This window comes from Onthophagus taurus, chromosome 8 (assembly GCF_036711975.1).
Source record: "Onthophagus taurus isolate NC chromosome 8, IU_Otau_3.0, whole genome shotgun sequence".
Taxonomy (NCBI): Eukaryota; Metazoa; Arthropoda; class Insecta; order Coleoptera; family Scarabaeidae; genus Onthophagus; species Onthophagus taurus.
Genome location: NC_091973.1, coordinates 19,403,278 through 19,419,206, shown reverse-complemented (window position 1 = coordinate 19,419,206; position 15,929 = coordinate 19,403,278). Strand labels below are relative to the sequence as shown.

Genomic DNA, 15,929 nt, shown 5'->3' with positions numbered 1-15,929 from the left:
AACCCCGCGTACAACACGAACTGTGACGTGAGATGATGGAGTATGGTGATATAAACAAATAACACAACAAAACATAAACGCTCAACAAAATATTTTTTGAGTTGCAGACAAAATTTATTAAAACTACCGTAAATAACAGGTAAGTAAAAAAAAATAAACTAATAACAAAATTTTATAAAACCGTAAACTTTTAGGTTCAAACAACAAAAAAAAAACTATATTGATGTTTGCGAGCTTTAAAAAAAAAATTAAAGTCAAAACTGAAAGGAAATTTAAATCAAAATACCAAAAAAAATGAAAATGAAAAATTAATCCGCGTCTGACTCCGTATGGTTGAGCTCAACGTGAAATCAAAAATAATAAAAAAAAATCAACGCCAAAAATAGAATTAAAAAAAAATCTCGCCAAACAAGAATTTACAAAAAAAATTGAAATGATATTAAAAAAAAATTGAAAAGTTTGATGTTCCAATGATTAATTAATTTAAAGATTTTCTTAAGGAAAATCAAAATAATAAAAAAATATATAAGATACAAATTCTTCAATGACCAAAATAATAATATTATGTTGTTCTATCTGACCTTTACTCCAAGTCTTGATCACCGGTCCGATTCAATTTAATGGAAATTATACCCTTGGACAATGGTTCCAAAATACCAATAAAAAAAAGTTGTCTCAATAAGAGATGCCAAAAGTTGCTCCCCTCAACAAAAACCTGGATATAGAAATTAAAAAAAATGAAACGTGGAAATATTAGATTTAAGAATTTTTGTTTGTAGGATAGTTTTTCTTTTTAAGTAGTTAGTAATTTTTTTTTTTTTTAAGTAGTTAGAAAAATTTTTTTTAAGTAGTTAGATAATTTTTTTTTAAAGTAGTTAGAAAATTTTTTTTTTAAGTAGTTAGATTTTTTTTTTTTTGAAAGATAGATTTAGTAGATTGTTAGTTTAAGAATCAAAAGAAAAATGTGAAAGGGTGAACGAATATGCCAAAAACTAATTAATAAAGACCTTACAAAAATGCTTACCTCTGATGCTCGAGGTTTAACCAGAGGACAGACGAAAATGTAATGAAATACGTTGAAATCCGGAATCTCCGTACAATTTGGTAAAAGAAAAACACTTTTCCAAAACTTTATTTCGAGTGATGAATCCCACAAATATGGATTAGAAACAAAATTTTACACCAAAACCAAAAATGGCGAACCAACCAAAATTTCTCTAACACTCGAGAACACGTATTGCTCTGGTAATATAGTAAGAAAGAGAGGGCCAAGAAGTAACTTGAACGGTCTTTTATACCCAAAAATCGAAAATATCAAAAAAAATTGGGCAGAAAGACCTTGGTCGGTAGCCCTATTCTCACCCCTTAACTTTTTATTTTTGTTTTATACACCTATAGATATTTTTATTGTTATTCTTATTTTCTTTATGTAGTGGGTACAGAATAAAATTTGTTTTTCTTCTTCAAAAAAAATTACGTCTGCGCAAGATAACATCATGAATTTACGACACCCTCTCAAAAGCAAAAAGGAGAATTTTAAAGTGATAGAAGTTAAAAGGAAAAAAAGGAATACTCAGAATATGTTGCTGAAAGAGAAAACAATAAAATGTTATAAACAAACAAAATGTAAACAAAATAAATAAAAATAATAATAAGTTTCCGAATGTATGCAACTCATAACCCATTACACATAAACAAGTCACCCACACATAACATAAAAATTTCGGAATGTAACAATGACCTTAGATGTCGATGGGCCTAAAAAAAATAAATAAATAAATAAAGGTCTTTATTTCTCTTTCATTACAAAACACAAATACAGTTACCTAATCAACGAAAGGCGAGGTTCAGCCAGAAGACTGATCTTCTACCTAACCCTTCAAACGTAAAAGAAAATATACTAAAAATATCGAAAATAAATATAAAATAAAAGGACAGCAAAAAAAAATTAAGTTATTAGATCGGTCGAGACCCAAAAAAATAGAAAAATAAAAGAAAAAAATGTTTAACATGTAGATTTACCCAGAAACAGCAAAGCGAATAATAAAATATTTGAAGAATCAGATTTTAGGTACTTGAAAATAGGTTTATATAAGTTTTGAATTTGGTCATTAAGCAAAGTAAAGTTATTATTGTTATTCTGTCTGTTCGCGCCGCGTCACCCTCAGAATTATTTACACGCATGTGCGTGCGCTTAACTGGGCTGTGTTATCTTAACACGAGAGCATGCGCTCACACTCTTTTTTTAACGCGACTACAGTATTGTGCGCATCGATAAAGTCGTTTAAAATCAGTACTTTAGTGCAGTGAAAATTAAACGTAAGAATAGTAATTTAATCACCTTCTTTTATTTATTCTACTTTTTTCCACATTCTTTTTTACGCTTTAATTTCATTGTTTATATCTCTGAACCAGCACCGTTTTATTAAAACCCAGTTCTTTTCTTATACTGCGCGTTCATTTGGTCCTTCGAGCCGGATTCTTCCGGAATTTTCGTTTAATTTTGATTTATTTCTCGTTATTTTTACATTTTTTCGCATTTTTCATTTAATTTTCGTCTTAAATCCGCGTTTTTTTGCATTTATCCACGGGGTCACGTCTCTCTGTTGGCCATCTGGAAAATCAAAAACTGGATTACGCTATTTTTAACACCGCATTTTTCGACAATTCTTACCATTTAAATATTTAATTTCTTTTCCCTTCGATTATTTAAATTATTTTCATTTACCTTTTTTTTTGAGAATTTTTTTTTAATTTCGTTCTTCTCCATAATTCTTTTGGATATTTTATTTGATTTTTCCCGTGATGACAGACAAGATTGTTAAACTTACCCTACGTCGCAACGGTCTATACAATCGTTTAAACGAGACCATGGCCCTTGGTCAAGCACTCCCGTCTGACCCTATCCAAAAACAAATTTTTCTTGAACGAGCTCCAGATGCCGAGGAAATCTACAAAGAGTTCAAAAGTACTCACAATACGATTATTGGTTTGATTGAAGAGCAGGACTTTGAGGCTCATGACGACATACGACTAAAGGCTGATACTGCTTACTACACTACAAGGGCGATATTCCATCAACTGTCCCCTCAACCTTCAACGGAATCCTCTGAAATCTCATCTATATCTGCTCTGAAATTAAATAAGTTAGCATTGCCTATGTTCAGTGGTAATCATAAAGAATGGCATACCTTTTTCGATCTTTATCGAACGACGGGTCACGAAAACAAATCTCTTTCTTCAATTGCCAAATATCAGTATCTTCTCATGTCCCTAAGTGGCGAAGCGTTTAACCTGTTAAAGGGTTTTCCTGTGACAGACGCCAATTACGAAATAGCATATAAAACGTTAAAAGGCCGCTACCAGAATAAACGTCACTTGGCAACGTTATACTTTAACGAAATCGTTCATTTAAAACCCCTGAAAGACGATTCCTCTAAAAGTCTTCGAATTTTGATTGATACCTTCCATGAAAATATTGAAGGTTTTCGTAATTTGAGTTTCCCTGTTGATAAGTGGGATTTTCTATTATTTAATATCGTGCTTCAAAAACTGAACACACCTACAAAAACCACTTTTGAAGCTGAACATACAGCATATGACATTCCAACTTACAAGCAACTTGTGGATTTCTTAGAAAAAAGAGCAAAGGCCCTAGAATCCGTATTATTGACATCAAGTAGATAACAGCACATCTCTGAGTTCATCAAAATCAAACATCAGAGCTAAATCAGTAAATATGAAGATTGAAGAACATCATTCTAATTCATCGACTACTAACTGTATCTTATGTCATGAAGCCCATCCAATTTACCGTTGTACGAATTTTACATCCAAATCAGCTGGAGAACGGTTATCCATCGCTAGAGATCATAATCTTTGTCGAAATTGTCTAAGTCAACGACACACTACTCATAATTGCTCGTCTTCTCATAGATGTCGTACCTGCAATCAACATCACCACACATTACTCCACTTCAAGACACAAACTTCTCCATGTGTTCATGTCGGAACATCTTATAATACAATTCAGACAACAATGAAGGAAAGTAATCCAAACATCTTACTACCTATTGCTATTGTAAACATTCAGGATCGATTTGGAAAATTACATCGTGTCAAAGCATTAATCGACTCGGGCAGTATGTCCAATTTTATAACATCTAATCTATCAAAACGACTTCAACTACCACGAAAGCAAACTTCTTGTCTAGAAATCCAGGGATTAAATGCAATGACATCCATCTGTAATAAAGGCTCTGTTACCTGCTCTATCCAACCTATACAGTCATCGAAACCTTCCTTTGACTTTGACGCTATTATCACTCCCAGCATTTGTTCTGACCAACCATCCATTGCGTCCCTTGTTCCGCTTTATCCTCATCTTCAACAATTGAACATCCCTCCAGAGCACCATTCAAGTCTCAACTCGGTGGATTTGTTACTGGGCGCAGAACTAGTTCCTCAAATTATCACTGAAGGACGTCTTCGTGGAGAACCGAACCATCCAATTGCAGTTAATTCCGTATTTGGTTGGATTCTAATGGGGAGATCTTCGCTCTCAGTCACGACCTCACTGTCAACGTGTTTATCTACTACTGATTATTCGCTTGATAACTCAATTCAAAGATTCTGGGAACTGGAATCCATTCCTGAAAGAACGCTATTAACGTCTGAAGAGGATAAATGTGAAAATCATTTTAAAAATAATTATAAACGAACATCAACAGGTCGATTCATCGTTTCTCTGCCTTTTAAGAAACCAAATCCAGTCCTGGGCAATTCCTACCAGACAGCGTTAAAACGTTTTATGTCTTTAGAAAACCGTCTCTTAAAAACTCCGTCGTTAAGAAGTGATTATATCAACTTTATGAAAGATTATCTTCAGTCAGGCCACATGTCTCTTGCTAACTCTTTCAAACCTCCTTCTGATAGAACCTACTACATTCCGCATCATTGCGTGCTTCGTTCTGAAAACCCTTCATCAAAAATTAGAGTTGTGTTTGACGCATCAGCACCAACATCTAATGGTACATCGTTAAATGACACCCTTTTGGTGGGACATAAGTTGCAACAAGACATAATAAAGGTTTTATCGTCTTTTCGATGTTTTAAGTATGCATTTGTCTGCGATATCCAACAAATGTATCGACAAATTCTTGTTTCACCTGAAGACAGAAACTTTCAGCGAATCTTATGGAGATTCTCTTCAACTGAACCTATTCAAGAATATATTTTAAATACTGTGACCTATGGAGTGGCATCGGCACCTTTTCTTGCCTTGCGAACACTAGTCGAGTTATCTAACATCTATTGTGATCAGTTTCCGAGGGCTTCAACCGTTCTAAAAAACAACATTTACGTTGACGATATAGTCACAGGAGCTCAATCGGTGCAAGAGACTTTGGAGCTACAGCGAGAATTGATTGACCTATTGAACAGAGGGGGATTTAAATTGAGAAAATGGGCGAGTAATTGCACTCACGTCTTACAAGAAGTATCTGAAACAGATTTACAGCGTCCAATATCAATGGATTACGATGAAATCAGTTACATTAAAGTTTTGGGTCTGCAATGGGATCCCACAACAGATGATTTTAAATTTTCCTATTGTCCCCGCAATTCCCTTTCCACAAAACGTTCCATACTTTCGGAAATCGCTCGTGTCTACGACCCCTTAGGCTTCTTGACTCCGTGCACCTTAAAGGCTAAACAATTTATCCAACAATTGTGGCAATTAAAAATTGAATGGGATGAAAGTCCTCCTGGTCACATATCTAAAAATTGGGAAATCTTTAAGAAAGGTCTTATTTTTATTTCTGATTTAAGAATACCTCGATTGATGATTCCGTCTGACACTAAATCCGTTCAACTTCATCTTTTTTGTGACGCCTCGCAATCAGGTTATTGTGCAGTAGCGTATTTACGCTGTGAAAGTCATAACCAATCTATTAATACCTCTTTTCTTTGCGGTAAATCTAGAGTTGCACCTCTTAAGACAATATCTATTCCTCGTCTCGAACTTTGTGGCGCTGTTCTACTCGTTGATCTTCTTAAAACTATTAAGGACATGTTATCAACCACAATCATTTTCGATGTAATTTACGCGTGGTCCGATTCCAAAGTCACCCTAGCGTGGATTTCTTCATTGCTTACTAGATGGAAAATTTTCGTTGCCAATCGAGTCTCATATATCCAAGAAATTTTACCTTCAGATTATTGGAGATACATACCATCTTCCGATAATCCTGCAGACTGTGGCTCTCGAGGTCTTTTTCCAGATCAGTTAATCGCTCACGATCTGTGGTGGAGGGGCCCCTCCTGGCTCTGTCATCCTCCGGAATACTGGCCATCTATTAAATCTATTCCCTGTGAAAGCACAGAAGTAATTAATGAACAAAAATCAAACACTCTCCTCGTGAGATTCTCTTCACTTTCAAAAATCCAACGGATTATGGCCTACATTCAACGTTTTATTGTTCACTGCCGCAAACAAAACCGTTATTTTACCATCCAATTATCTCCGTTTGAGCTCCAACAATCTTTATCTTCGATTGTCCGTTATGTCCAACATCAACATTTTTCACAATTATTTACTACAATTAACGAGAATAAGATCCCTGATAAATCATTTAGAAAGTTAGCACCTTTTCTTGATAGAGATGGTTTGATTAGGGTGGGTGGTCGTATAAAATTTGCTATGATCCCCTTCGATCACAAACATCCGTTACTTCTACCTAAAAATAGTCGTGTTAGTGAATTAATTGTGGAACATATACATGAAAAATACCTTCATCCGGGACAACGGTCGCTACAAGCTCTGGTAATGCGTCAATATTGGATCATCGCTTCTCGAAGTGTCATTCATCGGGTCGTATCACGATGTATCCGTTGTTTTCGATGCAAGCCCCGATCATATGCTCCGAGGATGGCGGATTTGCCTCAATTTAGAGTAACCGAGGTGAAGGCGTTCTCCAGAGTCGCTGTCGATTTCGCTGGACCGATTTATACCACCATTAGTCGCACCAGACGAGCGCGGTTTGTCAAATCCTATATTTGTGTCTTTGTGTGTACGTCTACCAAAACGATACATTTAGAACTAGTTTCAGATCTATCTACTGAAGCATTTATAGCGGCTCTACGACGATTTACCTCCAGAAGAGGTCGATGTACGTTAATCTTATCAGATCAGGGAACTAATTTTGTGGGCGCCTACAACAAATTACGAGAGATGGCTGAGGTTTCCGGTCAAAAATTGGAACTCACATGGCAATTTCATCCTCCAGGGGCTCCCCATTTTAATGGGTTGGCTGAGGCTGGAGTAAGATCTGTTAAATCCCATTTGATTAAAGTCATTGGAGATCAAAAACTAACGTTTGAGGAAGTGTATACCATCCTGACGCAAATCGAAGCCGTATTGAACTCGAGGCCGCTTTCCGCAATGACTGAAGATCCCAATGATCTTCAACCACTAACTCCAGCACATTTCTTGTGTTTGGAACCCCTTAATGCTTCTGTTGTAGATCCTGACGTCACTCAAGTACCGATCAACCGTTTGGATCGCTGGAAACTGATACAGAAGATGGTACAAGATTTTTGGAAAAGGTGGCACGTTGAATATTTGTACTCACTTCAACAAAGAGGAAAATGGAACGCTTCGTCTCCAACACCGTCTATTGGTGATCTGGTACTCATTCGAAATGAACAGCGACCCCCACTTCAATGGGAAACAGGGAGAATTGAAGAGGTTCATCCCGGAATTGATGATGTTACCCGAGTCATCACCATTAAAACCAAAAATGGGAGGTTAACTCGTCCAACCACGAAGATTTGTACATTACCGATTTAAGACAAAACCGAATCTAGTCACATGTTTTTTTTTTGTTTACTTGTCAAACTAATTAATTATTTTCGTCTACTTACCTTATGTTATGCTTATTCACACACCGTCAAATAACTATTCGTATTTCATAAATATTATTGTAAAAAAGGGTTATTTCACCTTTTGTTGGTGGGTGGAATGTTCGCGCCGCGTCACCCTCAGAATTATTTACACGCATGTGCGTGCGCTTAACTGGGCTCTGTTATCTTAACACGAGAGCATGCGCTCACACTCTTTTTTTAACGCGACTACAGTATTGTGCGCATCGATAAAGTCGTTTAAAATCAGTACTTTAGTGCAGTGAAAATTAAACGTAAGAATAGTAATTTAATCACCTTCTTTTATTTATTCTACTTTTTTCCACATTCTTTTTTACGCTTTAATTTCATTGTTTATATCTCTGAACCAGCACCGTTTTATTAAAACCCAGTTCTTTTCTTATACTGCGCGTTCACTGTCTATGGATTTCCAACAATTCCAATAGATCAAGTCTATAGCCCTTTTGGCATTTATGAATAAGTGAAATATTATTAAAATTAATGTTATGTCCTGTTTCAACTCTATGTTTGTAAGTATTTTATTGAATTTTAATTTTATGTTCATTAATTCTATTTTCCAGTCTACGGCCAGTTTGATCCACATAAATACCGTTACAATCAGAGCATCCGATTGAATACACTCCACATTCCTTGAGAACGTCAAATTGTTTGCAATAATACTAAAATAATTAGATAAAAGTTTAAGTAAAGAATTATTGTTAGAAAAAGCTAAGGTTATAGTAAATTTTTTAAAAATATGTTAAACTCCATGGTAATGTGATTAAAAGAAATAGGTTTATAAGTAGAATTATTATGAGTTTTAGTGAATAAGGAATCTTTCTGTTGTTGTATTCTATTATATAGTTTATTGATGACATTAGAAGGAAAACCAAAGTGAGAAGCTATGTTATGGATGCAGTTAAATTCTTTTATTCTGTTACTCTCAGATAGAGGGTAGTCAAGAGCTGTATTTATTAAAAATCTGAAATTAGCTAATTTGCGTGACATTGGGTATGAAGAGTCGTAGGGAATTGTAGTTGGAATAACTGTTGGCTTCCTAAAAATGTCATATGTAATAGATTCGGAGTTATCTCTGCTAACTGCAAGACCAAGAAAATTAAGAGTTTAAAATAAGAAATAACTTATTTAAGTAATTGTGAAAATGGTTTAACTCGGGAATACTCCCCTCCCAAACACAAAAGACGTCATCAACATATTTAATCCATTTATGAATATGGTTTTTGAAAGAATTATTGTTGTTAATTATATAGTTATTTTCAACATGATGTAGGAAGATGTCTGAAAGAAGACCGGATAAGGGCATAAGGGTATAACCTCAAAATTATTTCACTCAGATATAGAATTTTTACATGTTAAGCCAAAATATAATGAAATATATAACATTTATAAAAGAACTAATTCGAAACAATGTTGATTAAATTTTAAATTTGGGTGGTTAATTAAATTGCAAAAGATGTAAAATAATTAAATGAAAAATCTATCTTGAGTCACACTTATATTTCGACATCTTTAAGCAGACTGAGGATTGCTGAGGATCAGCCGGTGGACACGCAATGGTAAAAAGTTTATCCTGCTTTCAGTGCCCCTATAGCTCCTTATTAGTCGGCTAATAGTCTCCTATTTATCGGCGAGTTTAAATAAATTTAAAATCCTACTGCTGTAATAGGTTTATGATGAAATAAATATATGAAAATAATACAAGTGCGTAAAATATTTAAAAATATCTATTTAAGATAAAATAAGTGGTATAATTAAGACATACTTAACACTATTGCAATAATTATTAAAATATATTAAAATAACAATAATAACAAAATTAATAATAGAAATCTGCAATAAAATATAACATTTTATCTGTAAAATGTATTAACAGAGCATAAATAAAAAGGGTATATATAGCTGTTCGCTCACGCGCAATCGATCGCGCATCGATCGAGATTTTGTATGAATTTTGTGATTTTTGATGTGATTGCTCGCGCATATCACTTCTTTGCTGCATTACCCGCTCGCTCGACTCACGCATCTTTCATACAGCACCTTTCACACCGCATTCACCGTATGTATAATTATTTTTGTTAATTTTCTTTATTATCTTTTCAATTTTGCCCATTAATCACATTATAAGTTTAATTTTTGTTTTATTAATATAATTTCATTTATTACTCATTTTTTTTTACTTCGCTTACCAGCACCTGTTTTTAGGTTCGACCCTTTTGGTACGAACAAATTTTGGTCCTTCGAGCCGGATTATTTTAAATTTAATTCACGTGTACTTTATTTCATTTCTTTTTTTTTTCTTACGCCAATTTCTTGCGTCAATTTATTTGCAGTTATTCACGTCCCGTTCCGAGACAGCTTGTTGCCTTTTTTTGTCGCTTCACATCTGGTGTTTGCGAATTTTCGTTTACAAGGTCGACGATTTTGGGTTGTTATATAAATCTTTTATTCGAAAATTTTTTTGATTTATTATTTTCCTTTAAATTTATTATGGCCTACCTGATAAGCTCACTAGATTAACATTACGCCGTAACGGTCTTCTAAACAGCCTCCTTGAAACGGCGAGTGCTGTTGATACCATTGACCAATCCGCGGATTTAAAATTGATTTTTATTGCACGCGCTTCTGAAATTGACGACACTTACACAGAATTTAAAACTCTTCATAATCAAATAATTGGTCTCATTGAAGAAGAAGCTTTCGATACTCATGATGCTATACGTCGTAAAGCTGAAGTTGCTTACTTTCGTACCAAAGCCACTTTACATAAAATCACCCCTTCCAATCCTGACACACAAGATCCTGTTAAATCCGTTGTATCACCGAAGTTAAATAAAATCACCATTCCCATTTTTTCTGGAAATTACAAATCTTGGTCGAGTTTCTACGATTTATACCGATCCTTGGTGCACGATAACGATACTTTCTCCGACGTTGCGAAATATCAGTAGCTTGTGACCTCATTATCCGGAGAACCCTTACACCTTATCAAAGGGTTGCCTATGACTGATGCAAACTACTCCATTGCTTTCGACACCTTAAAAAAGAGATACCAAAATAAGAGACATTTAGCTACATTATATTACAACGAAATTCAATGTGTCACAATAAAACAAGAAGGTTCATCAAAAGCGTATCGGCTGTTAATTGATACGTTCTCTGAAAACGTTGAAGGTTTAAAAACTTTAGGATTCCCGGTTGAGTCTTGGGATTTTATGTTATTTAATATACTACTAATTTACTACTGAAATTAAATCGAATTTAAATTGTATCTTATGTCAATCTAATCACAATTTATATCAATGTGAAAAGTTTCTAGAAAAAACACCTTCGCAAAGATTCGAATTCATTTCCCATCATAAATTTTGTAAAAACTGCTTGGGCTATCGCCACACTACCAGTAAATGTAATTCCAATAAAACATGTCGAGTCTGCCGCAGACGTCATCATACACTGTTACATTTTAACAGCTCTTCACATGATACAACTGCACCCGACGTCAGTTCATCAATTCCTAAAAATACTGTCGCCTCTGTAACTAATACATTTATGACAGTTCTTCTACCTGTTGCTGAGTTGGACATCCAAGACCGTTTTGGAAGATACCATAGAGTAAGAGCTTTGATCGATTCTTGCAGCATGATCAACTTCATCACAGAAGACCTTCAAAACCGACTCCAACTTGTTCGAAGTGTTCACTCTGTACCCATTGAGGGCTTGAACAGCATGTCTTCTACTTGTAATAAAGGCTCCGTTGAATGTTATGTTAAACCATGCGATGTGTACCAACCTATACTACGATTCACAGCTGTCATAAGTCAACGCATATGCTCAACTCATCCCATTGTAGCCGTTGATGTTTCTAAGTATTCACATTTACAAGACCTCGTCATTCATAAAACCCAAACATTACCAGGACCTATTGATTTACTATTGGGAGCTGAACTGGTCCCTTATATCCTCACTGGTGATCGTCGTGCTGGTGCCATGAATGAACCGGCAGCTTTGGGATCAATTTTCGGATGGCTTTTAATGGGAAAATCCTCTGATTTACCTTCTCCAATATCTCAATTGTCACTTTTGATTGAACAATCGACTGACGTCTGCCTTCAGAAGTTTTGGGAGCTTGAACAGATAAAAGAAACTACTCCAGTTACTCTAGAAGATACTCAAAGCGAGAATCACTTCATATCAACGCACAGCCGTACCGCTGATGGTCGATTTATGGTAGCTCTACCCTTTAAAAATACTAACCTAGAATTAGGTGAATCATATTCCCAGGCGCTGCGACGTTTCATATACTTAGAAAAAAGGTTGATTAAGAATTCTGAAATTTTCAAGAAGTACAAGGAATTTATGAACGATTATCTTCTAAAGAACCACATGTCTCTGATTGGCAAAGAAGATCACCACAACAAGAACGCTTATTATATCCCTCATCATTATGTCCTTAATTCCTCAGCCAAACTCCGTGTGGTCTTTGATGCATCTGCAAAAACTTCTACCGGAAATTCGTTGAACGATCTTTTGTTGCCTGGTCCCAAACTTCAAAACGATATAAGTTCAATTCTAATCAAGTTTCGATGTTACCCGATTGCCTTCATGTGTGACATTCAACAAATGTATCGACAAATCTTAATCGTTCCTCATCATCGCGATTATCAGCGCATCTTATGGAGAGATTATAAAAGTGGTGAACTTAATGAATATCAATTAAATACCGTTACCTACGGAGTTTCTTCTGCTCCGTACTCGGCCTTGCGTACTATCCAAGAGCTTGCGCGGCTTAATGCAGCACAATTTCCTGAAGCTTCCCGCGTATTATTACACGACATGTACGTTGATGATGTTGTGACGGGAAGTTTTTCGGTTCGTGACGCGTTGGACTTGCAAAATCAAATTATAAACATTATGTTGTTGGCTGGTTTTAAGTTAGCTAAGGGTGCAAGTAACGAACCTAAACTATTAAAAAACGTTAGTGCCGATCTTCGTGTAAAACCGGTATCATTAGATAATAGAGAAGATGGTGTCGTCAAGGTTCTGGGTCTCCACTGGGAGCAATATAACGACAATTTTGGGTTCTCTTATCAACCTCGTGATCACCTCTGCAGTAAAAGGGCTATATTATCCAATATCGCACGCATCTTTGATCCCCTTGGTTTAATTACGCCATGTATTCTCGCTGCAAAATGCCTCATGCAACGATTATGGTTAGAAAAATTGAATTGGGACGATCTCCCTTCCGAGGAAATTCAAAATTATTGGACTCAATATCAGTTTCAAATCCCAATGTTGTCACAGTTGAAGATTCCCAGGCTAATTCTTCCCGCTAAAGATTTACACGTTGAGCTCCATCTGTTTTCTGATGCATCTTCGGTTGGGTACTGTGCGGTGGCGTACCTTCGATACATTTTGCCTAATAACAATATTAGTGTTAGTTTGATTTGTGCCAAGTCTAGAGTAGCTCCGCTAAAAACTATTTCGTTACCTCGACTGGAACTCTGTGGCGCCGTCCTGTTGGCTAATATGGTGAAATTCATCTTATCAAATATCTCCGGTATCGTTCAACCTGAGATCTTCGCATGGTCCGATTCAATGGTGGTGCTGCACTGGCTCGATTCGTCTCCTCACCGATGGAAAACTTTTGTGGCGAACCGTACCAGTCATATTCAGGATATTTTACCTGGAAATCGTTGGCGTTATGTACAATCAAAAGATAATCCCGCCGATCCTGGTTCAAGAGGACTTTTACCTTCCGAGATGATACGATGTAAATTATGGTGGAACGGACCTGCATGGTTGTCATCTCATCGTTCGCAATGGCCATCGAAATCACCACCTACATGTCCAGATGAGAGTATATCAGAAGAAAAACGAGTGGTTATTGTAAACGTTGCAGAACAAATAGACGAAAACTTTCTACATACCTTAATGAATCGCTTCTCCGGTTTAAGTAAGATACAAAATATAATTGCTTATATTCTAAGATTTGTTGCAGGTTGTCGAAAAGAAAATAACCATTCCAATTTATCAATTACAATTCGCGAAAAACAAGCCGCTCTTTATGTTCTCGCACGTCGAGTACAATCTGAATCGTTTTCCCAACTTAAAGATCAGATCCAGACTGGTAAAATAATCGCAAAATCATTTCGTAAATTATCACCTTTTATATGTCAACAAAATTTAATTCGCGTGGGTGGTCGCCTTCGAAATGCTGAAATTCCTTACGAGGCTAAACATCCCATTCTATTGCCAAAGAAGTGTCGATTGAGCGAACTGATTGTCGAAAAGCTGCATCAAGAGCATTTACATCCTGGCTTCCGTACACTTTCCGCTATAGTAGCTAACCAATTTTGGATATTATTTGGATTAATACTGTACCCGTATTTTTTCGGACAGAGGAACTAATTTTATTGGTGCATTTAATGAAATGAATCGATTGGCACAGGAGGCGGGTGGTAAACTTGGGATCGAATGGCTCTTCAACCCTCCTGCATCGCCTAACTTCAATGGACTTAGCGAAGCTGGAGTTAAGTCCGTGAAATCACATATACAGAGGGTCATAGGGAACCAAGTACTAACTTTCGAGGAATTTTATACCCTTCTCACGCAAGTTGAATCCGTTTTAAATTCTCGACCTCTTCACCCACTCAGCTCCGATCCTAATGATCTCCAACCCCTCACACCAGGTCATTTCTTATTATTATCACCACTGAACACTGAAATACCTCATCTAGATTTTCAGAATGTACCACACAGCAGATTGTCACGATGGGAACTGGTACAAGCCATGCTGCAACATTTCTGGAAACGATGGTCTCTCGAATATCTACACACGCTACAACAGAGGACTAAATGGACCACTAACATTCCCAACCCGGCTCCGAACACTTTGGTTTTAATCCGGAAGGACAACTTACCTCCACTGAAATGGGATTTGGCACGTATTGTTTGTTGTCATCCGGGTCCGGATGGTGTCGTACGCGTGGTGACATTACGCACTGCGCATGGTCAACTGCAACGGCCGGTATCGAAGATATGTCCGTTACCGATGGACATATCGACTGATCATTCGACTTAGCGATCATTTTGCTAAGAATTAATTACTTTTCATTGTTGTTTTATTTTCTTGTTTTATTGCACTGTTCCCTAGTTTGTACAATTTAACATTCATTATGTATCATTTTTCTTTTTTTTCTGTTTGTTTTTGTAAATTAAAAACAATTGTTTTTCGGCGGGTGATTGTTCGCTCACGCGCAATCGATCGCGCATCGATCGAGTTTTTGTATGAATTTTGTGATTTTATGTATTCCGCATGTATTGCTCGCGCATATCACTTCTTTGCTGCATTACCCGCTCGCTCGACTCACGCATCTTTCATACCGCACCTTTCACACCGCATTCACCGTATGTATAATTATTTTTGTTAATTTTCTTTATTATCTTTTCAATTTTGCCCATTAATCACATTATAAGTTTAATTTTTGTTTTATTAATATAATTTCATTTATTACTCATTTTTTTTTACTTCGCTTACCAGCACCTGTTTTTAGGTTCGACCCTTTTGGTACGAACAATAGCATTAATAAAAAAGCTGATGTATGATACAACATCAGCATGATACAACTATTATCAAGAAGAAGTTGAAAGTAATAACAGAACATAATAATAACAGACCATTAATAACAAACCTTTAACATTTAGGATATTATGGTTGTCCCTTTTTCAGAAACAAGTTTAAAGCTATAAGAAGGCTTAATTATAACAGGGCGTAAATAAAAAGCGTATGTATAGCACTAATAAAAAAGTGCTTGACATTTAGGATATCATGATACAACTACCATCAACAAGAAGTTGGAAGTAGCAACAGGACATAATAATAACAGAGCATTAATAAAAAAACGCTTGACATTTAGGATGTCATGATACAACTATCATCAACAAAAAGTTAAAAGTAGTAACAGAGTATAATAATAACAGAGCATTAATAA

The 15,929-nt window shown here is 35.8% G+C and overlaps 4 protein-coding genes across 4 annotated transcripts; all 4 read left to right on the top strand.

The window, feature by feature from the left end:
* Positions 1–2,871: 2,871 nt before the first annotated feature.
* On the top strand, positions 2,872–3,687 carry LOC139431365 (uncharacterized). The gene has a single exon (XM_071199021.1). It carries the CDS (start codon positions 2,872–2,874, stop codon positions 3,685–3,687), a length of 816 nt encoding a protein of 271 aa, XP_071055122.1.
* A 52-nt stretch (positions 3,688–3,739) lies between these two features.
* LOC139431364 (uncharacterized) lies at positions 3,740–10,889 on the top strand. Its single transcript, XM_071199020.1, has 2 exons — positions 3,740–7,806; positions 10,487–10,889. Exons 1-2 carry the CDS (start codon positions 3,740–3,742, stop codon positions 10,887–10,889), a joined length of 4,470 nt encoding a protein of 1,489 aa, XP_071055121.1.
* Positions 10,890–11,487: 598 nt separating this feature from the next.
* Positions 11,488–14,346, top strand: LOC139431363 (uncharacterized). Its single transcript, XM_071199019.1, has one exon. The coding sequence runs from the start codon at positions 11,488–11,490 to the stop codon at positions 14,344–14,346; it is 2,859 nt and encodes a 952-aa protein (XP_071055120.1).
* Positions 14,347–14,368: 22 nt separating this feature from the next.
* On the top strand, positions 14,369–15,019 carry LOC139431362 (uncharacterized). Its single transcript, XM_071199018.1, has one exon. It carries the CDS (start codon positions 14,369–14,371, stop codon positions 15,017–15,019), a length of 651 nt encoding a protein of 216 aa, XP_071055119.1.
* Positions 15,020–15,929: the final 910 nt, after the last annotated feature.